General features: G+C 46.6%; 1 protein-coding gene across 4 annotated transcripts in view; it reads right to left on the reverse strand.

The window, feature by feature from the left end:
* Positions 1-703: 703 nt before the first annotated feature.
* Positions 704-26832, reverse strand: part of LOC136578951 (cytochrome c oxidase subunit 4 isoform 1, mitochondrial-like) — a 127392-nt gene continuing 101263 nt past the window's right edge. For all 4 annotated transcript variants that reach the window (XM_066579169.1, XM_066579168.1, XM_066579170.1 and 1 more), the window contains exon 5: positions 704-888. In XM_066579169.1, coding sequence (XP_066435266.1) covers positions 755-888 — 134 coding nt within the window. In that variant the 3' untranslated portion in view covers positions 704-754. The remainder of the gene's footprint in view (positions 889-26832) is intronic.

Here is a 26832-nt window from a genome sequence, read left to right on the forward strand (position 1 = left end):
ATCTTGTACCCAAGCTAGAGGCAGCCCAACAGGGTACTAGAGTTTTCATGCGCACCCGTACCACATCTTATATCTAAGCTAGAGGTGGTACAACAGGGTACTAGAGCCTCCATGCCCCCGTATCCCATCTTGTATCCAAGCTAGAGGCGGTACAACAGGGTACTAGAGCCTCGATGCCCCCCGTATCACATCTTGTATCCAAGCTAGATGCGGTACAACAGGGTACTAGAGCCTCCATGCCCACCCATACCACATCTTATATCTAAGCTAGAGGTGGTACAACAGGGTACTAGAGCCTCCATGCCCCCGTATCCCATCTTGTATCCAAGCTAGAGGAGGACCAACAGGGTACTAGAGACTCCATGCCCCCGTATCCCATCTTGTATCCAAGCTAGAGGCGGTACAACAGGGTACTAGAGCCTCCCTACAAGGGTTCAGTTTTCTGCAATTAATTCTCCTTTTGCTCTGATATTGTAATCACTTATATCGATGTTACAATCACACAGAGAAAGTGACATTCGATTTCAAGGGATTGTTGTTTGTGACAATGAGTGTACTTACTGTATGACTTACTGTAAGTGGCAGTTTAACGATGACAAAGATGCAACTATGCTGTGCATACGGCTGCTGATGTAGAATGAATAGTGGCGCTCTCTTTGGACCTGGATTAAGTATGCAAATAAAATCATGTTGGAATGTCAGTATAGGCATTTTATTGTATGATATTTATGACATCAAGGTCATATTTATTCTACTATTTCCACTGGTTCTTCTCATAGTCCCACTTGGATGAAGGTCCTGTGATGGGATTCATCCTCATGTCAAGCATCCTTTTCGTTTGCATTGCTATCCATTCTTCAGAGAGGGTGTGAGGAAGCGGACCAAACACTGAAAAGATAAGCCAAAAGCAAAAAATCAGAGCTTCATCAGATCATGTGAAAGAAAAGTCTCTTCTTGTCCCCATACTAAGCTGACCTCACACTAATTGGACAATGGCTAGACTTCAGTGCCACATAATGAGCTGTGCGATACAGTAATTGTATGTTATTTCTTAAACAGCTATTCCCACCATTTCATGTTTTGGCATAATACCCTTGGGACCACCACTGATCTGCATAATGAAGGGGCAAGGGGTCCTCCTAATGCATCTTTTTGTCCAGTGCAAAAGACAAAAAGACAACAGTCAAGAGCACTTTTATAGGCAGGGATTATATAAATCAATTAACTAAGTCTAAGAGAATAAATGCATTCTCTGTGGGTGGTAGCAATGTACCACCTGCAACTAGACAGGTCCTGTAATCTCCTGAATATGCTTGCTACAATCCCTACCGGAAACCCTCAGTACAGGACCACCTATATAAAGAAAACACAGATCCAAATTTAAGGACATAGGAAAGCAAACTGGACACAAAAGCTCGGGAGGGAACAGAAACTACAGCTTTGTTGTTTGCTCATATCTGTGAAGGTTTAATTCGGCCATATTAAAAGGATTCTGCCACCAGGTTCATGAAGTTTGAGCTGAAACCCGAGTCACAAAGGTGGGCCGCACCCGATTCTTCCCACCTGCACCATGCAGAGTGACAGCTCTCTCCCCTTTTTATATAGCAAGAGAGCTGTCACTATGGATGCCGTGGGCATGGAGACCCCAGCATGGCCCACCTCAGCTCAAACCTCATGAACCTGGTGACAGAATCCCTTAAGTGTTTATAATGAAGCCAGTTGAAGGGAATATATTACCTACTTTTAGCCCTATAAGTTAAAAGTATTAATCTGTCACCTACTTGTAGCTCAAACTCGTAGCTTATGGGCTACAAGTAGGTGACCCACTGAGTCCAGGGTTGTAAGTGTTGCATTTACATCCCCTGTCGTTCCCCCAGTCTCAGCATTGGAATGTATTAGGGCTCATGTACATGGGCAGGTTGAATCCTGTGCGGGGAATCCCACACAGAATCCAGCCCTGCCCACAGCCAATGAGCCCTTGCATTATTCAAGTGGCGGCATCTGCACGGGTCTCTTCACTTCCGGCTTCGCTGTACTGTGCATGGTCCTCACGGCTCACCATCGGACATGCGCAGTACAGCTTTTTTTTAATCTCCTGCTTTTCCGCGGATCCACACCCCATCTGCAATGTCAGCTGCGGATGGGCTGCGGATTAGTCAGCTTCCATTGACTTCATTACAGTAGCGACACTTGGGGAGGTAAGTATAACACATCCTCAGACTCAGCGGGTCACCTACTTTTAGCCCACAAGCTTAGCTGATAGGACTAAAAGTAGGTGGCAGTCTCTTTAATGTAGACTGTATTCTTGAGACAGGAGAGCCTCCCCCAAACCCACTGACCGGCTAAGACCTTCTAATATTATAGTCTTTTCATGAAGTGTTTTATACGTTTTATTTAAGTATAATATATCCATTTTTGCCCCACTTCAGCTCTGTTGCTCCAGCATTTGATCTACCATGGTGCTGGGGCAGAGGGGGTGTCTGGAGGCTGCACCCCTCACAGATGAGTGTAAGCAGATGCTGTGACTTCTGTCTCGTTCAGCTATTACAGTCAGCTTGCTCTTCTGTATTAATGTTTGCTTGGACTTATTTTCCTGCACAGCGCAGTTTCTGGCCCCTTGGTACGATTGATTCTATATTGTAGTTTCCTGCACAGTGATTGGCCGGGAGCGTCCCTCTGTAGGGAAAAGTCACCCTATAATGGTTGTGCCAAGTTATAAAGTTACACTGTATCCACAGGAGTACAAGCACCTGGCCAACTCCCACGCTTCCATTGATATGAAGGGGGCAGCAGTGCACATGTGCGTCCTCCATTGCATTCATATGGGGACCTTACTGGCGTTTAAGACAAGCCGATTATTATTGTTTGTACGGATCAGTGACCTCATCGCTAGCTTGTTCGCTCTCGCGCAGCCTGTTTATACAGGCAGATACATCGTTCGCTGGCTGAAACGGAAATCGTTCAGTGTTTCATATTCGCTGTATAAGTGAATGAGAAGAACTGACCGAGCGCTGTTCAAACCACGTGATCAGTGAATGAGCCAACGATGGTTCTATGCTGCATAAATAGAATGACTATTGAAAGTTGAACAATTCATTCGGTCGTTCGCTCATGTTTAGAGCGAATAATTATAATTCACTTTCAATCATTTGAACGATAATCGTTCTGCCTAAAAGCACCTTTACAGAAAACTTTACATAAATAGCGCAATAACATAAATCAAGCCCCGGACATCCAGCCTCTACCTAATATACAGATGCAGCAAACCTTGATTGTGATAGCACGGAGCAGAAAGTTATCTAAAACTAATAAAAAGCTATTGTTCTCGTAAGGCCTCGTTCACACGAACGACACGGCGTCACCGCGAGAAAATCACAGTGATATTGCATCGCTGGTCCGTGCGATATTGCTGGGTGTTCTCGCGGTGATACCACGATTTTGTAGCACTACAAAGTTGCATGTGGTGCTAAAAAGTCACGCAACTTTGTAGCACCACATGCAAGGATTTTTGGGGGGTGAGCTTGAAATATAAACCCTACCACAAAAATAAGCCCTAGCAAGAGAAGAAAAAAAAAGTATACATCACCTTAGAAGTAAATGCTGTCTGGGGCTCCGCTGCAGATTCCCCGGTGGTCCCCGGCAATGTTTTTCATCTCTTCTGGCCGGGGATTGAAAAATCCCCGCCTCCTCGAAGCGCTGGCAAAAGATGCCCGACACTGGTCCCTACTGTCACACAGGAGCTAGTATCGCTGGCTCTCTGACAGAGCGGCCAGCAAGAGGTCGGGCGGCTGGAAGAGATTTCCCTCTTCGCTCTTCCCTGCCCTTCTCCATTCACTTAACACAGTGGCTGTTCAGTACTGAACAGCTGCTATTCACACTCATCGTTCAGGATCATCGCTCATCGTTTAGGGTGGCTTCATACGAGCATGTTTTTGTGCGTGCATTCCCTTGCACAAAAATACGCTTCTATTAGAACCAATGCATTCCCTATGGTGTGTTCACATGTCCGTGCCTATAAAGATAGCACATGCATGCACCATAGAGAATGGTCTGCCGGCACCCCTAAATTGTTTTTAAGGGAAGAGGTTTACATGTAAGCCCTTCCCTGAAAAACAAGAATTTTGGTGTAAAAAAAAATACTTATCTGTCCGCCGCCGTATCCCCGCAAGGAAAAAGAATTCCCTGCTGCACCTACCACATCTGTGACAAATGCAGCAAAGGAATTCTTCATCCCTGCGGGGAATAAAGAATTCCCTAACAGCTGTCACAGATGACAGCTGCAGTAGGGGATCCAGCTGCTGGCATCCTGTAATTGTTTTTCAGGGAAAGGCTTTAAATATAAGCCCTTCCCTGAAAAACAGGAAAAAATGGTGATTAAAAATAAAAAATCATACCTTTTTTCAGCTGCCAGGGCTCAGCCACGTCCAGCCGACTCTTCTCCTGCACTGCTCTGGGGATTTAATCCCCGCCTGCTGAATGGGCTGCCTCTGATTGGCTGAGCACTGTAACCAATCAGAGGCAGCTCTCAGCTATTGAATGACAGCTGAGAGCTGCCTCCGATTGGTCCTTGCGCTCAGCCAATCAGAGGCAACACTCACCCATTCATGAATTCAGGGGTGCCGGCAGACGGCACCCCTGAATTTAGGGCTGTTGGTGGCTCCATTGAAGGCAATGCACGGACCTTCATACACGCGTATTTTTGCCTGTACATAGGTGCACACCTATATATGCACAAAAACACGCTAGTGTGAAGCCACTCTTAGGCTTCTTTCAAACGAGCGCATAAACGGCGCGTTTTTACGCCCGGACGTATATACGCGCCCATGAGAGGCATTGATTTTTAATGCACTCATTCACACAGTCAGATATACGGCGTGTAAATACGTGAAAAATAGAACGTCAGCGTGAAAAATAGAACATATACACGTCTGGCGCATCTACACTCAGCCAAAAGATAGTTCTGGAACTATCTTTTGGTCAATATATGCTGGCTGGTCCTATAGACTCCTATGGGAGCTGGGACAGAGAAGGGATGAGGAGGCATTTTTGCAGCGTCCATCGCTGTGAAAAGCTTACAGGTGCCTCTATACAGGCACTGGAAGGCATCCTGAGGATTTTGGCAGAGTGAGGGAATTCCGGGGTGCAGCGTATTTTTTCGCTAAAAACGACACTCACGGTCGTGTGAATGCACAAGAAAAGGCTGGCCATGATCGCGGAAACACGCCCTTTCTGGTGCTTATATAGAGCCGGCATGAAAACATTAAAACGCCATCGCCATTTATGCGCTCGTGTGAAAGAAGCCTTAGGCTGCATAAAATCCTGATCGCTGATTGTTCAGTGTAAATAGCATTCAGGAAATGTGATTGCAGAAGGGGTTGGTTTTTCCCGATAACCCATGTCTTGTATATGCCCCTAATATAGTTGTAAACTATTGGTGGCCCATGCTCAGGACAGGTCATCAATAGTAGATTGGCAGGGTCCCTCCTTCAAGATCAGTTGTTTGCTGGGCCAGTGTGCTAATATACTGAGCTGATTGTTTCAGAAAGCAGACAGCTCCGTTCTCATAGCATTGGCCAGGCTTGGTATTGCAGGCATTAAGATGAGTGGGAACTTGTGCAATACCAAGACTGGCCACTGGAGCAAAAATGAAGCCCTCTACTTCCTTCAGAAATATGCTTAGTGAAAAGTGTTGCCCCCAAGAACAGAAGACCTTTGTGATTTGCTAATCTCCCATGCCTGGATGGAGAAATTAATGGCATCTTGCTCTAACCATCTGCTGAAATATAAGGAAATGTGGAATGTATGGCTTTCAAAATACACCAAATAGAAGTACAGAGAGCCAATTTTGGTTTTTATTGGTTATCTGTTGTTTATACGCATGGACCATGTAACTTGTAGAACAATTTTTTAAATAGGCTCGCAATATCTTGAATGCAGCCTGAAGTTGTCCTGTAGAAAATGAAAATGTTCTACAGAAATCTGCTCCGTGCACAAGCATGCCGCGTAGGTGTTCTGAGGATAGGCCATCAATAGGTTACAACTGGACAACTCCCTTAAACAGAAATGGGGGGGGGGGGGGGGTCGCCTGTGGCAAACATCTATATGAGTAATTAAAGCAAGTCTGACACCTAAATATACCAGCCTATGTAAGCTAATAGAAAAATATACCCCCCTGCCCTCAGCGTTTGATGGGCTGCGATGTATCTGGATACACAGCAGTAAGTAGTCAGTCACTGTGAAGAGCTCCTCTCAGGAATATACAACTAAGGGTGCATTCCCACGAACGTATATCGGCTCGGTTTTCACGCCGAGCTGATATACGTCGTCCTCATGTGCAGGGGGGGGGGGATGGAAGAGCCAGGAGCAGGAACTGAGCTCCTGCCCCCTCTCTGCCTCCTCTCCGCCCCTCTGCACTATTTGCAATAGGGAGAGGCGGAACGGGGGCGGGGCTAGTTCTCGTCACTTAGCCCCGCCCCGGCTCCTTTCATTGCAAATAGTGCAGAGGGGCGGAGAGGAGGCAGAGAGGGGGGCAGGAGCTCAGTTACTGCTCCTGGCTCTTCCATCCTTCCCCCCCTGCAGATGAGGACGCCGTATATCGGCTCAGCGTGAAAACCGAGCCGATATACGTTCGTGGGAATGCAGCCTAAGGCTTCACTATATGCTTTGATGGTTCCGATTAGCTAAATGGTACAATATTTTAGTGCTGTTTTGACTAATAAAGTAATGGACCCCTCTCTGTAATATACGGCCCTTACATAAGGCGGCATATTCTGATGACAAAGATTTGTCTTTACATACACTTTGATTTCCTTTCACATTCTGCTGACTGGCACCCACTTCTCTTTATTATATGTATTCCAGTCTCCTTGTGGCTCGTTAGTGTTAAATCTGTTGAGCATGTCTCCTAATTACATGGCGGTCTGTTATACCTGTTCCTGCACTCTATTGTTCAACTTCCAGATCTTCGTTTTTTTTCCTTTTGTTTGATTATTGTCTGCAATGCTTTTTCTTCAGCAACCAAACCAGATGGTGTTTTCAATAACACTAATGAGGTGGATCAGAGTTTCCCAGTGCTTCGCTTTGCTGGCAGCATTAATAAATGTATAGAGTGGATCTGCAGAACTACCAATCATATGAACTCTAAAGTGCAAAAACTCTAGTGAAAGCAGCAACAGGACTCGGAGTACTAAGGTGCTACTTACTGTCACTTTACATTCACTATGAACATGTTCCCATTGTTTTTGGTACTTTACCTGCTAGTACTTGCTTTCCTGACACTCCCTAATATACCAGTGCCACTTGCAGCAGGCTGGCATGTCAAGCTGCTTCCTGGCACCTGCAGTCTAGAGTGGCATCATCTCTCTTGTGCATAAAGACCTCTTTTTATACATATTTCTGAAAATGTAACTGGACGTAGTTAGAAGGGTTTTCAATATCTCCAAACGCTGCGGAAAGCTTTGTTTGTCCACTTCTACCAGGGCCGAGGCGCAACGCATTTCTCTAAAGCTCTAATTCAGCATTGCAAAACGTGTGATTGTATATAGTAGATGCATCATGTCAAATCATGTATTGTAAGTTCTGGCACTATTGACTTATGAAGTTTAAAAGGGCATTCACTTTTTAAAGAAAATTTGCTCTAAGTATTAAGGGTATTAAACTGTAAATTGTTTCCCATTACACAAGCCATGGAGCTGCTGCACTATGAAAGAAAAGCAGACATTGTTCTGTAAGACAGGTGAGGTACAGTAGCGGTATCTAGGGGAACACCCCATATGGTCAGGGTGTGAAGGCTGAGGGAGGGTGTATGTAGTGACCCAGCGCATCATCCTGGTCCCCTCTATAAATGTCATACATGTTTGTCTCATCTAGAAGCACTGTGCAAGCCTGTCTTGTTATTTCCAGTGTGTGCGTTGCACAGCTGCAGTGCTTGAGAGGTTAACTTATAAAATCATAGTCAGCATGTAAATGTATCAGTCTGTCATGTCATGTGGTATGAGAAAAGGTATAAATAGGAGTGACTGAGAGCAGGAGAAAGAGTTCCATCTTCTGGAGTAGCAAGAGTTCCACCTTGTCTGCCACCTAACACAGAGCCACATGGAAGCACCTTTAGCTTCCTTTTGGGGAAGATGGAAGCGGAGGAGAGATTTCCCATGATGTTTGAATTCTGCATGGGAGTTGAGTGAGTCCCAATAGAGAGAGCACAATCGTAAGTAATTCTTCAGACAAGGCCAGTGCAGAGGTACAGATCAAGTCTTTTATTGTCTTAGTTTCCTACGCGGCCGTCCAGAGCCAGCATCACAGTGTAGAGGTACACCCTTTACTGTCACACCCACGCGTCTCCAAGTCAGGGTGGAGGTACTGCAAGAAAATAGTCTTTACTATGTCTGAAAGTCATTTGCGTGTACTGTAAATTCTCGGATTGAACTGCTTTTTATAATCTGTTCAAAATTTGCAAGTAAAAGTTTATGCCGGGCCCTAACCATTGCTAGAGACCCGTGGTACAGACTGTCTCTGTCTGTAATTATTCTCTGTCGAAGATCATTCCGGTGTGTAGGAGCGGTGGCATCACCCGTGACAACTACTATCCACATTCTTCTGTGTATTGGCATTCTCTATCCTAGGGGTGTCTTTGGTGGTCTGCAGGTATACTCTGGCCTTGGCTGCGTCTGTCCCTCAGGGAAAGGAGTCTGGTAAGTGCCGCCATGACAAGCCATCACTTAACCCTCACAGCTCCCACGTGTGTCAGGTGTCTTCCTATGGGACACTGCATGTACATAGTTTAATAGGTAGAGAAAGATATATAAGGGACCTTCCACAAAGGCCGGAATTATTCCGCAATATGCAGCAAAACTTGCTGCTGCAGAAATCTGCAAGTGAAAAAGGGGATTTTGATGCAAAATTTCTGTCAGAATTCAGTCCTTTTCAATAACACATTAAAATCTGCACGGTAGATATGCAGATTTTGGCGCAGAACTCTTCACACAATGGTAAATTCTGTTGACAATTTCGTTCCTTGTGAAAGGTCTCTATGCGGTAATTGATTAACCCTTTAAGAACATGCCTATTTTGGGCTTCAGGCTTCATTCACACAAGCGTATGTCGACCAGGGCTTTCACACCTGCCCGATATACGCTGCCCATCCGATACATTGGTTTACAATGCATCAGTTCAGATGGGCCTATTCCCCTCAGCGTAAAAGCACCAGGCCGGTTAGTTCAGGAATTATCTTCCTGGCTGGAATACAGTGGTAGCTCCTGTAGACCCCTGAGGAAGTCTATGGTAGCTGCTGGAGAAGGGAGGTGGGCTGGAGTTAAGTAGCGTGTCTGCTAAACTCCCACCCCCTTCCCATCTCCTCTTCGCCCCTTGCCAGCTGTTTGTAATGAGAGGGGGCAGGACAGGGCAGGAGCTAGTTGCTAAGCTCCTGCCCCGTTCCACCCCTTACATTGCTGGCAGCCGACAAGAAGCGGAGAGGGGGCGAGAGCTTAGCACACTAGAAAAAAACCATTCTTTTTAGAAGTCACTATTGTCTGTCTTACTGCATTCAAAGTCCCATAACTTTTTTATTTTCTATTGACTGAGCTCTGTAAGGGCTTATATTTTGCGTATCGAGCTGTAGTTGTTTTTGCTACCATTTTTTGGGTACATACGGCTTTTTTTAAATCACTTTTATTGCATTTCTCAAGAGGCAAAATGAACAAAATGAAATTTTTACATGCAGGAGAAACAGTGTGTTCAATTTATTGTGCAGGTAATTATGTGGTAAAACCAAACATGTGCATTTTGTTGTTTTCTTTTACTATTATTTTAAAAAGAGAGGAAGTTGGCAGAAAAGTTTTTTTTTACTAATCATTTTTTACACTTTTTTTCTTTTTACACATTTTTATGTCCTTGTAGGGGACTTGAACCAATGATTATATGATCGCTATAATACATTGTGGTGCATCTGGACTGCAATGTATTATCGCTATTGCTAGCAATCATACGTCATGACTAGAGATGAGCGAGCACCAAAATGCTCGGGTGCTCGTTACTCGGGACGAAAATTTCGCGATGCTCGAGGGTTCGTTTCGAGTAACGAACCCCATTGAAGTCAATGGGCGACCCGAGCATTTTTGTATATCGCCGATGCTCACTAAGGTTTCCATTTGTGAAAATCTGGGCAATTCAAGAAAGTGATGGGAACGACACAGAAACGGATAGGGCAGGCGAGGGGCTTCATGTTGGGCTGCATCTCAAGTTCACAGGTCCCACTATTAAGCCACAATAGCGGCAAGAGTGCCCCCCCCTCCCAACAACTTTTACTTCTGAAAAGCCCTCATTAGCAATGCATACCTTAGCTAAGCACCACACTACCTCCAACAAAGCACAATCACTGCCTGCATGACACTCCGCTGCCACTTCTCCTGGGTTACATGCTGCCCAACCCCCCCGCACGACTCAGTGTCCACAGCGCACACCAAAGTGTCCCTGCCCAGCCTTCAGCTGCCCTCATGCCACGCCACACTCATGTCTATTTATAAGTGCGTCTGCCATGAGGAGGAACCACAGGCACACACTGCAGAGGGTTGGCACGGCTAGGCAGCGACCCTCTTTAAAAGGGGCGGGGCGATAGCCCACAATGCTGTACAGAAGCAATGAGAAATATAATCCTGTGCCACCGCCATCAGGAGCTGCACACGTGGGCATAGCAATGGGGAACCTATGTGCCACACACTATTCATTCTGTCAAGGTGTCTGCATGCCCCAGTCAGACCGCGGTTTTTTATAAATAGTCACAGGCAGGTACAACTCCGCAATGGGAATTCCGTGTGCACCCACAGCATGGGTGGCTCCCTGGAACCCACCGGCTGTACATAAATGTATCCCATTACAGTGCCCTGGACAGCAGAGCTAACGTCAGATTAAATGCAGGTGGGCTTCGGCCCACACTGCATGCCCCAACCTGACCGGGGTTTTTAATTCGTAGACACAGGCAGGTACAACTCCCTATTGTGAAGTCCCTGTGGATCGACAGCATGGGTGGGTGCCAGGAAGCCACCGGCGGCACATAAATATATCCCATTGTATTGCCCATCACAGCTGAGGTAATGTCATGTTTAATGCAGGTGGGCTTCGGCCCACACTGCATGCCATAGTCAGACTGGGGTTCTTTAGAAGTGGACACATGCAGTTACAACTCCGTGTGGACCGACAGCATGGGTGGCTCCCTGGAACCCACCGGCGGTACATAAATATATCCCATTGCAGTGCCCAGCACAGCTGATGTAACGTCAGCTTTAATGCAGGTGGGCAAAAAATTAATTGGATTACACTGTAGGCGAGGGCCCCAAAAAATTGGTGTACCAACAGTACTAATGTACCTCAGAAAAATTGGCCATGCCCAACCAAGAGGGCAGGTGAAACCCATTAATCGCTTTGGTTACTGTGGCTTAATTGGTAACTAGGCCTGGAGGCAGCCCAGTTAAAATAAAAATTGGTTGAGGTGAAAGTTTCAACGCTTTAATGAGCATTGAAACGTATAAAAATTGTTTACAAAAATTATATGACTGAGCCTTGTGGGCCTAAGAAAAATTGCCCGTTCGGCGTGATTACGTTAGGTTTCAGGAGGAGAAGCAGGAGGAGGAGGAGGAATATTATACACAGATTGATGAAGCTAAAAGGTCCACGTTTTTGATGGTGATAGAGAACGATGCTTCCATCCGCGGGTGCAGCCTACGTATTGCTTAGGTATCGCTGCTGTCCGCTGGTGGAGAAGAGAAGTCTGGGGAAATTCAGGCTTTGTTCATCTTGATGAGTGTAAGCCTGTCGGCACTGTCGGTTGACAGGCGGGTACGCTTATCTGTGATGATTCCTCCAGCTGCACTAAACACCCTCTCTGACAAGACGCTAGCCGCAGGACAAGCAAGCACCTCCAGGGCATACAGCGCGAGTTCAGGCCACGTGTCCAGCTTCGACACCCAGTAGTTGTAGGGGGCAGAGGCGTCACGGAGGACGGTCGTGCGATCGGCTACGTACTCCCTCACCATCCTTTTACAGTGCTCCCGCCGACTCAGCCTTGACTGGTGAGCGGTGACACAGTCTTGCTGGGGAGCCAGAAAGCTGTCAAAGGCCTTGGAGAGTGTTCCCCTGCCGGTGCTGTACATGCTGCCTGATCTCCGCGCCTCCCCTGCTACCTGGCCCTCGGAACTGCGCCTTCTGCCACTAGCGCTGTCGGATGGGAATTTTACCATCAGCTTGTCCGCCAGCGTCCTGTGGTATAGCATCACTCTCGAACCCCTTTCCTCTTCGGGTATCAGAGTGGAAAGGTTCTCCTTATACCGTGGGTTGAGCAGTGTGTACACCCAGCAATCCGTAGTGGCCAGAATGCGTGTAACGCGAGGGTCACGAGAAAGGCATCCTAACATGAAGTCTGCCATGTGTGCCAGGGTACCTGTACGCAACACATGGCTGTCCTCACTAGGAAGATCACTTTCAGGATCCTCCTCCTCCTCCTCCTCAGGCCATACACGCTGAAAGGATGACAGGCAAGCAGCATGGGTACCCTCAGCAGTGGGCCAAGCTGTCTCTTCCCCCTCCTCCTCATCCTCCTCATGCTCCTCCTCCTCCTCCTCAACGCGCTGAGATATAGACAGGAGGGTGCTCTGACTATCCAGCAACATACTGTCTTCCCCCGGCTCTGTTTCCGAGCGCAAAGCGTCTGCCTTTATGCTTTGCAGGGAACTTCTCAAGAGGCATAGCAGAGGAATGGTGATACTAATGATTGCAGCATCGCCGCTCACCATCTGGGTAGACTCCTCAAAGTTTCCAAGGACCTGGCAGATGTCTGCCAACCAGGCCCACTCTTCTGTAAAGAATTGAGGAGGCTGACACCCACTGCGCCGCCCATGTTGGAGTTGGTATTCCACTATAGCTCTACGCTGCTCATAGAGCCTGGCCAACATGTGGAGCGTAGCGTTCCACCGTGTGGGCATGTCGCACAGCAGTCGGTGCACTGGCAGATTAAACCGATGTTGCAGGGTGCGCAGGGTGGCAGCGTCTGTGTGGGACTTGCGGAAATGTGCGCAGAGCTGGCGCACCTTTCCGAGCAGGTATGACAAGCGTGGGTAGCTTTTCAGAAAGCGCTGAACCACCAAATTAAAGACGCGGGCCAGGCATGGCACGTGCGTGAGGCTGCCGAGCTGCAGAGCCGCCACCAGGTTACGGCCGTTGTCACACACGACCATGCCCGGTTGGAGGCTCAGCGGCGCAAACCAGCGGTCGGTCTGCTCTGTCAGACCCTGCAGCAGTTCGTGGGCCGTGTGCCTCTTATCTCCTAAGCTGAGTAGTTTCAGCACGGCCTGCTGACGCTTGCCCACCGCTGTGCTGCCACGCCGCGCGACACCGACTGCTGCCGACGTGCTGCTGCTGACACATCTTGATTGCGAGACAGAGGTTGCGGGGGAGGAGGAGGAGGGTGGTTTAGTGGAGGAAGCATACACCGCCGCAGATACCACCACCGAGCTGGGGCCCGCAATTCTGGGGGTGGGTAGGACGTGAGCGGTCCCAGGCTCTGACTCGGTCCCAGCCTCCACTAAATTCACCCAATGTGCTGTCAGGGAGATATAGTGGCCCTGCCCGCCTGTGCTTGTCCACGTGTCCGTTGTTAAGTGGACCTTGGCAGTAACCGCGTTGGTGAGGGCGCGTACAATGTTGCGGGAGACGTGGTCGTGCAGGGCTGGGACGGGACATCGGGAAAAGTAGTAGCGACTGGGAACTGAGTAGCGCGGGGCCGCCGCCGCCATCATACCTTTGAAAGCCTCCGTTTCCACAACCCTATACGGCAGCATCTCCAGGCTGATAAATTTGGCTATGTGCACGTTTAACGCTTGAGCGTGCGGGTGCGTGGCGGCGTACTTGCGCTTGCGCTCCAACACTTGCGCTAGCGACGGCTGGACGGTGCGCTGAGAGACATTGGTGGATGGGGACGAGCACAGCGGAGATGAGGGTGTGGGTGCAGGCCAGGAGACGGTAGTGCCTGTTGGATCTCAGTGACAGGTTGGGGCACAGGGGGAGAGGCAGCGGTGCAAACCGGAGGCGGTGAACGGCCTTCGTCCCACCTTGTGGGGTGCTTGGCCTTCATATGTCTGCGCATGCTGGTGGTGGTAAGGCTGGTGGTGGTGGCTCCCCGGCTGATCTTGGCGCGACAAAGGTTGCACACCACTGTTCGTCGGTCGTCTGCACTCTCAGTGAAAAACTGCCAGACCTTTGAGCACCTCGGCCTCTGCAGGGTGGCATGGCGTGAGGGGGCGCTTTGGGAAACAGTTGGTGGATTATTCGGTCTGGCCCTGCCTCTACCCCTGGCCACCGCACTGGCTCTTCCAACCTGCCCTGCTGCTGCCCTTGCCTCCCCCTCTGAAGACCTGTCCTCAGTAGGCGTAGCAAACCAGGTGGGGCCAGTCACCTCATCGTCCTGCTGCTCTTCCTCCGAATCCTCTGTGCGCTCCTCCCTCGGACTTACTGCCCTTACTACTACCTCACTGATAGACAACTGTGTCTCATCGTCATCGTCCTCCTCACCCACTGAAAGCTCTTGAGACAGTTGCCGGAAGTCCCCAGCCTCATCACCCGGACCCCGGGAACTTTCCAAAGGTTGGGCATCGGTCACGACAAACTCCTCCAGTGGGAGAGGATTCGGAACCATTGCTGCCCATTCTGGGCAGGGGCCCGAGAACAGTTCCTGGGAGTCTGCCTGCTCCTCAGAATGTGTCATTTTCATGGAGTGAGGAGGCTGGGAGGAAGGAGGAGCAGCAGCCAAAGGATTCAGAGTTGCAGCAGTGGACGGCGCAGAACTCTGGGTGGTCGATAGATTGCTGGATGCACTTTCTGCCATCCACGACAGGACCTGCTCACACTGCTCATTTTCTACTAAAGGTCTACCGCGTGGACCCATTAATTGTGAGATGAATGTGGGGACGCCAGAAACGTGCCTCTCTCCTAATCCCGCAGCAGTCGGCTGCGATACACCTGGATCAGGAGCTCGGCCTGTGTCCACACCCTGACTTGGGCCTCCGCGTCCTCGCCCGCGTCCACGTCCACGTCCTCTAGGCCTACCCCTACCCCTCAGCATGCTGTATTACCAGTGGTGCAGAAACAGAACGCTGTAATTAAATGTGCCGCTTATTGGCCTGTGGTTGGAGGCTGACTTCGCTTACGGAACGCACAGCAGAGCCAGTAAAGAATTTTGCGCAAGCCTGCTGTAACACTTAGCTGGCTGCGTATGAATTAGGACAACTACCCCCAGCAGAGACGCAGTACACTGAGGACGGTCACAGGCAGCCCAAATAGATTTTTTTTCCCAAATGTTTTTGGAAAAGCCCACTGCCTATATAGACTGTATATGTCTTCTGTCCCTGCCTCACCACTACTAGCCCTGGACTATGTAAAATTACTGCAGACTGTTTCACTGTGGACAGGAATACAGCGGTGATGTAACAGGCAACACATAGCCAGGAAAGAATTTTGCGCAAGCCTGCTGTAACACTTAGCTGGTTGCGTATGAATTAGGACAACTACCCCCAGCAGAGACCCAGTACACTGAGGACGGTCACAGGCAGCCCAAATAGATTTTTTTTCCCAAATGTTTTTGGAAAAGCCCACTGCCTATATAGACTGTATATGTATTCTGTCCCTGCCTCACCACTACTGGCCCTGGACTATGTAAAATTACTGTAGACTGTTTCACTGTGGACAGGAATACAGCGGTGATGTAACAGGCAACACAGAGCCAGGAAAGAATTTTGCGCAAGCCTGCTGTAACACTTAGCTGGCTGCGTATGAATTAGGACAACTACCCCCAGCAGAGACCCAGTACACTGAGGACGGTCACAGGCAGCCCAAATAGATTTTTTTTCCCAAATGTTTTTGGAAAAGCCCACTGCCTATATAGACTGTATATGTCTTCTGTCCCTGCCTCACCACTACTGGCCCTGGACTATGTAAAATTACTGCAGACTGTTTCACTGTGGACAGGAATACAGCGGTGATGTAACAGGCAACACAGAGCCAGGAAAGAATTTTGCGCAAGCCTGCTGTAACACTTAGCTGGCTGTGTATGAATTAGGACAACTACCCCCAGCAGAGACGCAGTACACTGAGGACGGTCACAGGCAGCCCAAATAGATTTTTTTTCCCAAATGTTTTTGGAAAAGCCCACTGCCTATATAGACTGGATATGTCTTCTGTCCCTGCCTCACCACTACTGGCCCTGGAATATGTAAAATTACTGCAGGATGCAATGCTCTGGACGCAATGCTCTGCACGGCCGATATACAAAAAAAAATGTGCAACACTGCAAAAAGCAGCCTCAACAGTACTGCACACGGTCAGATGTGGCCCTAAGAAGGACCGTTGGGGTTCTTGAAGCCTACAATAACTCCTAACGCTCTCCCTATAGCAGCTCCAGCACCAGCAGCACTTTCCCTGATCTGTCAGAATGTATCTGTGGCGAGCCGCGGGAGGGGCCGATTTATATACTTGGGTGACACCTGATCTCGCCAGCCACTCACTGCAGGGGGGTGGTATAAGGCTTGAACGTCGCAGGGGGAAGTTGTAATGCCTTCCCTGTCTTTCTATTGGCCAGAAAAGCGCGCTAACGTCTCAGAGATGAAAGTGAAAGTAACTCGAACATCGCGTGGTGCTCGTTTCGAATAACGAGCATCTCGAACACGCTAATACTCGAACGAGCATCAAGCTCAGACGAGTACGTTCGCTCATCTCTAGTCATGACAGACCCGGATGCCAGGCAATGTCAGCCTATTGGCCCTCTGTGATGACATTGTGATGGGTCGATGTCATCACAGTGGGAGCGCGCTGCCTCTGTGAACCCTTTACATGCTGTGATCAACATTGATTGTAGCATGTAAGGGGTTAACAGTGAGGATCAGCTCCCGCTGCAAATGACATGGGCTCAGCTACTGCCAAGCACAAGACGTAAGTACAAGGCAGCCAAGACGTATACTTACGTTCTGTAGCGTTAAAGGGTTAAAGTCTTTATTACAGTTGTCTGGAGTAAAAGGCACAGATTATTGTGTATGCTACATGTGTGCCATAATTTGCAACTTTTTGCCATTTTACACTACTCGACACTTTCAAGAGATTTAATGTAATTCATGCCAGAAAATAGCATAAATCTTAGCACAAATTTACGCCTGCTCATACTAAGCATAGAATTCTAGTTCTGGCACACGCCCAAGTCAAAGTGTAGGAAATTTATATTTTATATTTGTATGCGCCTCTTAATAACTTTGGTGACTTTTACTCCACCAAGGTGTGGATTAAGACTGGCATACGAAACGACAGCCTTCATATATTCCCCCCTTGTATACAGGAGGAATATAGTTGCAATCAGTGTCATTCAATTCCCATTTCAAATTAGGGGATCCACTCCCAAAAGAAACTTTTATGAAGATAGTTAAAATACACAGACTAGGAGTTATAAGAACCTAAATACCGAAGAATTGTGAACTGGGGAGCACTTCCCTTTTAGTATCTGCAGGGTTCGCTCCAAAGGTATATTATTATTCAGGAATGTATTGATAATAAAATGTTTGTCCCATAGAGTGTACATAAGGGAGAAAATAAACTCTACCCCAATCTCCTTAATTCATGAGTGGACACAGCAACCCCAAGGTAACCCCAACATGCCCAGCCAACCAATGACATGTTTAAATAGTCAAAGGTTTGGCTTAATACCGAAGAAAAGTGGGAAGAAAAAAGTTGTATTTTTTTTTTTTTACCAAAATCTAGAGTAGAAGACCGCCAGGTAATATGGCTCACAATGGGGAAGTTGTCTTAATGCATACTGAATACTACCATGTTTCCCTGACAATAAGCCCTAGCTTGATACTTAGGATTTTCGGGAGGATTGAAATATAAGCTCTACTCCAAAAATAAACCCTAGTTACATTACACACACACAAAAAAAAGGCATACATTACCCAGCAAGCTGGGTCCAGGTCCTTCCCGCTGCTCTCCAGAGCCCCCGTGGGGTTCCACAGACCTCAGCCGCCCTCTCAGGATCACTTAATAATTATGGGATACATAAATCCCACCTCCGCAAAGTGATGGCTACTATTGGTTCTTCGAGCATAGCATTGATTAACTGAGTAACGCTTGAAGAACCAATCACAGCCATCGCTTCGAGGAGGCGGGATTTATGAATCCCGTAACCAGGAAGTGATCTTGTATGGGCGGCCAAGGCCTGTGGGAATCCCATTGGGGCATTGAAATACAGCGAGAAGGACGTTACCGAAATATAAGGCCTCCCCAAAAATAAGACCTAGCTAACCTGCATAAAAAAAAAAAAAAAATCAATACTCACCCGATCCTCCGCACCCCGATGGTCTCCGGTGGTGCTGCGGCAAACTGCAGTCTCTTCCCAGTCTGCTTCTTTCTGGTGACGGGGCTTTGAATACCCTGCCTCCAGCAAAGCGAGCGCAGTGATTGGCTCATTGAGGGCCAGCAGCCAATCACAGCCGGCGCTCGATGAGCCAATCACAGCCACTCAGTGAATTACATCACTGAATGGCTGTGATTGGCTCATCGAGTGTGGCTGTGATTGGCTGCTGGCGGTTGTCAGCCAATTACAGCGCTCCTTTTGCTGGAAGCATGGTATTCAAGTCCTGTCACCAGAAGAAGCTAAGATGGCAGACAGGGAGGACACTGCAGTTTGCTGCAGCGCTGTCAGAGACCATCGCGAGGCATCAGGACGCTGCAAACCAGGTGAGTATAAGCCCCCCCCCCCACGAAAGTAAGACTCAGTGCTTCTTTTGGGTCAAAAATTAATATAAGACAGTGTCTTATTTTTAGAAAAACACAGTACAATAGTCTAATAGAAAATTAATGCATCCAGAAATCAATGTCAGAAATCAAATTTAATGAAGCAGACGGGGCAGTTTGTTTTCTCTCTTATGTACACTCTGCGGGACAAGCGTTTTATTATCAATAAATCCGTGAATCCCAATATATGCTTGGAGCGAACCCTGCAGACATTATAAGAGAAGTACTCCCTAGTTTAGCATTTTTTGTTATTTAGATACTTATAGCTCCCAGTCTGTTTTTGTTTAACAATCTTAATAAAAGTTATATTTCAATTTCTTCTGGCAGTGAATCCCCTAGCACTGAGAAAATCTGATTTGTTCAGCAGTAATGGGCCCACTGCAGTTTAGGTTTATTTGTCAAATTTACTAACTTTCAGCTGTTTGCAAAAAAAAAGAAATGAAAACAATTAAATAGTTCAACACAACTAATAGGACAAGTGGTTTCTCCAAATTCAACACAAAATGCCACTTTTAGAGACTACCGCGGTCTCAGAATTATTCATCCCCCTCACTGCAAGCATCTTCAGTACCTAGTGGAGCAGCTTTTGCTGTTATGACCTGCTGCAAATATGATGCATAACCAGACACCGGCTACTGACAACGTTCCGGAAGAAGTCAGCCCATTACATCTCAGAAATCAGACTATGTCCTCCAATTCACTAATATTCTTGGGTTTGTGTTTTGCAATCACCTTCAAATCCCATCAAAACTTTTCTATGGGATTCAAGTCAGGTGACTCTGATGAGCCTCCAGAGTCTTCCAGGCTTGGTGGGCTTTGTGGTGTGCTTGGCATCATTGTCCTATTGGAAGGTCCAGTGGTGCCCAAGCTTCAGCTTCATCACAGACGATATGACATTTCTTCCTAGAATTCCCTGACACGTAACTTAGTAACATGGTATGCTAGGCTGAAAAAAGGGGTCAGAGAAGCATGACAAGTATCATTCTGATGAACAGGTGGCGGAGAGTCAAGGATATTGCAACTGAATCTAATGCTGGTGATCCAACTAATGTGAGAAAAAAATGTGAAAGAGAGCACAAAAACTGGATCACTAACAGTGGAAAAACATTGATTGGTTGGATGAATCCAGATCTTTGTTGGCCCATGTAGACAGGAAGGCTCCTTGCAGTTGCCACAAGTTAGATAGTAACATGGTATGCGAGGCTGAAAAAAGATAATATCCATCAAGTTCAGCCTGTTTTCGCCCCTATGTTGATCCAAAGGAAGGCAAAAAAAACAAACCGTGAGGCAGAAGCCAATTTACCCTCATTTTGGGGGAAAAAATTCCTTCCCGACGCCACAATAGCAGTCAGAATAATCCCTGGATCAATATTTGAGACCAACAACCCTTCTATTTAATTTCTATATCCTGTAATATCTTAGCGCTCTAGAAAGTTACTAGTCCTCTCTTAAAGTCCTCAATGGATTTTGCCATCACCACATCCTCAGGCAGAGAGTTCCACAGTCTAACTGCTCTTACAGTAAAGAACCCCCTTCTGTGTTGGTGATGAAACCTGCTTTCTTCTAGATGTAGCGGATGCCCTCTTGTTACCGTCACAGTCCTGAGTGTAAACAGATCCTGGGAGAGATCCTTGTATCATCCCCTCATGTATTTATACATAGTTATTTGGTCACCCCTTAACTGTCTTTTTTCCGGGGGGAAATAATCCCCATTTTGATGCCTCTCTGGGTATTCCAGTCCCGTCATTCCATGTATAAGTTTAGTTGCCCTTCTTTGAACCCCCTCAAGCACTGCAACATCTTTCTTGAGTACCGGTGTCCAGAACTGTACACAGTATTCCATGTGAGGCCTAACAAGTGCCTTATATAGTGGAAGAATAATGTTCTAGTCCTTCGCCCCTATACCTCTTTTAATTCACCCCAAGACTATTAGCTTTTGCAGCAGCTGACTGGCATTGGTTACTCCAGTTAAGTCTACAATCCACTAGTACCCCCAGGTCTTTTTCCACATCACATTTGCCCTAGCAGTACCCTATTTAGTGTATATTGGTGACATCCGTTTCTCCTGCCCATGTGGATAACCTTAGATTTATTAATTTTGAACTTCATTTGCCATTTTTCTACCCAAGCCCCTAGTTTATCTTGGTCCATTTGCAGCCCTATGTTGTCTTCTGTTGTATTAATTATCTTGTATAATTTCGTATTGTCTGCAAATATTGATATTTTGCTGTGCAGTCCCTCTATCAGGTCGTTAATAAATATATTGAACATAATGGGGCCCAATACTGAACCCTGTGGCACCCCGCTAGCGATTGTAACCCAATTAGAGTACAAACCATTTATTACCACCCTCTGTTTTCTATCTTTGAGCCAGTTCTTTACCCAGATACATATGTTTTCAGCCTGTCCGACCTGCCTCATTTTATATATCAGCCTATTATGTGGCACAGTGTCAAATGCTTTAGAAAAATCCAAATATACGAGATCGATAGACTCTCCCAGGTCCAGCCTAGAGGTTACTTCATTGTAGAAGCTGATAAAATTGTTCTAACATGATCACCCTCTCGTGAACCCATGCTGATGAGGAGATTCCACATGTTCATCTCCTTCACCTATATCTTCTTGTAGCCTCAGTAGTAAGTAGAATTTAACATACAGACATACCTCTCCCCCTTTCTGGTTTCCACAGTCTCTTCTGAAGAGGTTGTAACCCTGTAAATTCACCGGCCAATCACACTTATCATCAAGCCATGTTTCCATTATTCCTACTATATTATCATGTCTTTTAGACAGTCTCGCTTCAAGCTCACCTACTGTACTGACCAGATTTATTTTATTCCCTTTACTTAGTCCCAAGTCACTGTCTTCACCCCCATTGTTCTTGGTACCCTCCCCCTGGTCTCTAGTTTAAACACTCCTCCAACCCTCTAGCCACCTTCTCCCCTAAAACGGCTGCACCCTCCCCATGGAGATGCAGCCAGTCCCTACAGTAGAGCTCATAGCCAACAGCAAAGCCAGCCCATTTTTCCAGGAACCCAAACCTCTCCTTGCTACACCAACTCTGGAGCCACTTGTTTACCCCTCTGATCTCCTGCTGCCTTTCTGGTGCGGCTCGTGGTACAGGTAGTATTACCAAGAAAACCACCTTGGAGGTACTCGCCCTGAACTTAGATCCTAGGTCTGAAATTGTTTTTGAGGGTCCTCCATTGACCTCTAACTTTGTCATTGGTGCCAATGTGCACCAAGACTGCTGGATCCTCACCAGCCCCTCCCAGTAATTTGTTAACCTGATCCGCAATGTGTTGAACTCAAGCGCCAGTAAGAAGACACACCATTCGACAATCCCAGTCTTTATGGCAGTTTGCCCTGTCTGTCCCCCTTATAATTAAGTCCCCACCACTCGGACCTTTGTAGCCTGCCCTATGCCCCCCTTCCCCTTCATACTGGAGCAGTCATCCCCCTGGTGGTCAGAGACTGTGTCATACTGCAGCATTACTAACCCTGCAATGGCATCCCCCTCCTCTGCCAACTTTGCAAACTTGTTGGGTTGTGCCAGTTCAGGACTAGCCTTCCTGGATCTTTCCTCTAACCCTTCTGTCACCAAGCTTGCTGCCTGCTCATCCTGCTCTCCCAAACTACCATCCACTCCCGCATCTACTCCAGCGAGTGCTCAGTGAGCAGCAAACTCCTTTCCATATTGTCAATGTGTCTCAGTGTTGCTAGTCACTCATTTAGATCCAGTATTTAGTTGCCATTCTTTGAACCCCTTCAAACACTGCAACATCTTTCCTGAGCACCTTAGGCATCTTTTTTCCAGGGTGAATTCCAGTCCTTTCTTTCCGTTTATTAATTTAGTTGCCCTTCTTTGAACCCCCTCAAGCACTGCAACATCTTTCCTGCGCACCGGTGACCAGAACTGTGCGCAGTATTCCATGTGAGGCCTGACAAGTGCCTTATATAGTGGAAGAATAATGTTTTCGTTCCTCGCCCCTATACCTCTTTTAATGCACCCCAAGACTTTATTTGCATTTGCAGCAGCTGACTTGCATTGATTGCTACGGTTAAATCTACAGTCCACTAGTACCCCAGGTCTTTTTCCGTATCATGTTTCCCTAGCTGTACCCTATTTAGTGTATATTGGTGACATCTGTTTCTCCTGCCCATGTGCATAACCTTACATTTATCGATGTTAAACTTCATTTGCCATTTTTCTACCCAAGCCCCCAGCTTATCTAGGTCTATTTGCAGTCGTATATTGTCCTCTGTTGTATTAATTATCTTGTATAATTTTGCATTGTCTGCAAATATCGATATTTTACTGTGCAGTCCCTCTATCAGGTCGTTGATAAATATATTGAACAGAATGGGGCCCAGTGTGTTCTTTTCAACACATGCTTCATTCTTCCTCCTCTAAACATACCACTGATTTGGAGGCCCCAAAAGTTCCTGTTTTGTTTAATCGCTCCACAAAATAGAACCCTAAAACTTCTCTAGCTTACTTATATGGTTTTGAGCATATCAGAGCCGACTTTTCTTGTGCTTTTGGGTCCACAGAGGTGTTTGTCGTGGAGTTTGGGCATAAAGACCGTCAGTGTTTAGCGTGTACTTTACTCTGCAAACAGAAACCTCAGTGCTTGCTGCCAAAGCTTGCTGTAGGGTTTTTGACCACCTGCCTCCTCAAGAATCTGTTGGTAGTTATTGATGGTTTCATCTTTCTGCCACATCCAAGTAGTACAGCCAGTGTTTACTTTGAACTTGTGAACTATGCTTCCAACTGTATCTCTAGGGACATTCAGTGCCTAGAGGCACAAATGTTTTGGACCTCTCGCTTGACTTAGCCATATTTCTAACTTGCAATGAAATATCCCAGTCAAAACAGTCCTAGCTAGTCCAGGTATGTGATGTGTTTTATCTCAAGTACATCTGATGTAACTAATGCAGCCCTTGATTTGTTGTATCAGGTGTGTTTGAGACAACAGCTGATATGCAGATGTCTGCTTTAAGGATGTTATTACATGGCAACAATTTTGCCTTTATAAAAAAAAAACACATCAAAAATTCACTTTGAAAAAGGAATGTAAAAACGCATGTGTTTTTAATCAATGTAATGATACTTAGTCATGCAAAACATGAGCATTTTTCAAAAACGCATGGTTTTTACATATTTTTTCCAAAGTGCTTTTTGGTACATTTTTTTTAACACAGACAAAACCGCTGCCATGTATTTGCAAATGTGTCCTTTTATGAGGGATACTATTTGGAGGGGTAAATAATTCTGAGATTGCAGAAATCATTAAAAGTGGCCAGTCTGTGATGAATTTGGTTAAACCACTTGTTATATTAGTTGCGCTGAGCTATTTAAATTATTCTTGTTTGACTGACTTTTTGCAAACAGCTGAAAGTTTGTAAAGTCGGCAAATTAATCTAATTTGCAATGGGGGTGAAAAACTTTGATTACAACTGTAACAGAGGTGGGAGGCATTAAGATAGTTGAAGGTGTTTTCCTGCCTTAAATGTCTTTTCCTTAAAAAAAATCAACCCACTTAAAGAGTATTAAGAAGCCAAAGGAAGGAACTTGGAACAGGAAGAGACGCCATTAAGACATTCAATACTTCAGTTAAAATGACGAACTTTTTTTCCTACAGTTTATATAGTATTGTGTTTATTAACATTTACATCGTTAATAGAGATGAGCGAACGTACTCGGTAAAGCACTACTCGTCCGAGTAATGTGCTTTATCCGAGTACCTCCCCGCTCGTCCTGAAAGATTCGGGGAGCGCCGCTGCTGACAGGTGAGTTGCGGCGGGGAGCAGGGGAGAGCGGGCGGGAGAGAAGGAGAGAGAGATCTCCCCTCCGTTCCTCCCCGCTCTCCCCTGCAGCTCCCCGCTCCGCGGCGCTCCCCGAATCTTTCAGGACGAGCGGGGAGGTACTCGGATAAAGCACATTACTCGGACGAGTAGTGCTTTACCGAGTACGTTCGCTCATCTCTAATCGTTAATTATGTTTTATTTATTAAAGCTACTGCAGTCATTTATTTTTCTCCTTCATAAAGTTTGTATCATTTTCTTTTTTGGGGGGGGATGTATCCAGGTTTGCAAACATTAATTGCTCAAGTACACCCAGCAGCGTCTCCCGAAGATGTTAAAAGCATTCTAGACTCACCTCATCCAAACATGAGCTTTCAGATTTGAGCGATTGTCATTAAAAAGAATTACCTGTAATACATTTCTGGAGAGGTTTGACAGGGTGACCAGCACGGCATAAGGAGAAAGTGCCCCATCACAATGTAACACATAAGAAAGATCACATTGCCTAGCAACCATTTTCCTTACTCGCAACAATTAGCTATAAGTTATCATTTTGTGCTCATTACAACATTCAGTTATTAAAGGGGTTGTCTCATGAAAGCATGTGGGGTTCAGCACTTCTGTATGGCCATATTAATGCACTTTGTAATGTACATCGTGCATTAATTATGAGCCATACAGAAGTTATTCACTTACCTGTTCCGTTGCTGGCGTCCTCGTCTCCATGGATCCGTCTAAAATCGCCTCTTCTGGCGATTTTAGACGCGCTTGCGCTGTGCGGTCTTCTGCCTTCTGAATGGGGCCGCTCGTGCCGGAGAGCTGCTCCTTGTAGTTCCACCCCGTCACGTGTGCCGATTCCAGCCAATCAGGAGGCTGGAATCGGCAATGGACCTCACAGTGAAGATCCCGGCGGCCATCTTACTAAGGTAAGTAAGAAGAAGGAAGAAGTCGCCGCAGCGCGGGGATTCGGGTAAGTACTACCCGTTTTTTTTTTTAACACATGCATCGGGTTTGTCTCGCGCCGAACGGGGGGCCTATTGAATAAAAAAAAAAACCGTTTCGGCGTGATACAACCCCTTTAAGTAATTAATGGGAAAATCAGTTTCGGTTATCCAAACAGCTTCATGCAAATGTTCTTCTGAGAGTGGCTGGCTATCACTGTATATAATGGGATAGTCAACATGAGTAACAAAGCCCCAACTGCTTGCTATCCATCACCAAAATGATTCCGCACTGTATATTCTGCGAAATGTCCTGCTGTGAATCGACCAGGTAGAGACAAAGAGATGATTGGAGAAAACCCAAAAAGGGGCCAGAAGGTATTTCTTTAGGGGTTTAGGTGCTGCCAACCAAGTCGGACCCTTTCACCCAAGATGGGTGGGCATGGGATAGATGGACCAAACAACTGAGGAGAAAAGCCAGGTGTGTGGCGCAACCCACCGATACAGATTGTCTCTTACAAAATAATGTGTTGGTGGCTCTTTTATTCATAAATTTCCTGCAATAAAACGCGTTTCAAGGCAAAAGACCTGGTCCTGGCAGAGGTGGAGCTGGGCTTTCCTGCAACCGGGGCAAAGATTTCCCTACATTGTCTGTATTTGGAGATCTGAGGATGAGACCCCACAATGTGGTTGTGGGCAGCTGTGATGCAGCTGAAAAATGCACTGACCAGCATGTTGGCACCATTTGTAAATTATATTTATTGGCTGCACAGTTTAGAAGGTAAAACCGCTGTTTACCTGCAAAATTGTGCAGCCATTTAACAATCGATTTGAAACCCCGCTAAATCGTATGTCTGCAGGGTTCCCAGCTCTACCGCGACTCTGACGCTCTGTGGCCTTTCTCTAAGCCCAGGGGGAAAATAAAAGGCTCACAGACCCTTGTGTAAAAATTCAGTTTGGGGACCCTCTGTGCAACTTCCTTTCATGACTGCTGCTTCCATCTATAACTCTCCTGTGCATCGCTGGGTCTCTCAGACTGTTCACATGGGGCAAATTTCAATGAAAATCTGCATCAGAAATCTGTGTGGTAGCCATGGATTTCTGACACATATTTTTATTTGTTAGGGTCACAGATCCGGATCCATATGCAGATTTAGCCCGGTCAATGGGAAAATGTGTGTGCAGATTTTCCGATGCGGAGTCAGCACTAAGAAGTGACATGTGTACTGACAATCATACTAAAATGCAAAGGAGAAAGGAGAAAAGA

The sequence above is a fragment of the Eleutherodactylus coqui genome, chromosome 9, assembly GCF_035609145.1.
Source record: "Eleutherodactylus coqui strain aEleCoq1 chromosome 9, aEleCoq1.hap1, whole genome shotgun sequence".
In the NCBI taxonomy this organism is placed as follows: Eukaryota; Metazoa; Chordata; class Amphibia; order Anura; family Eleutherodactylidae; genus Eleutherodactylus; species Eleutherodactylus coqui.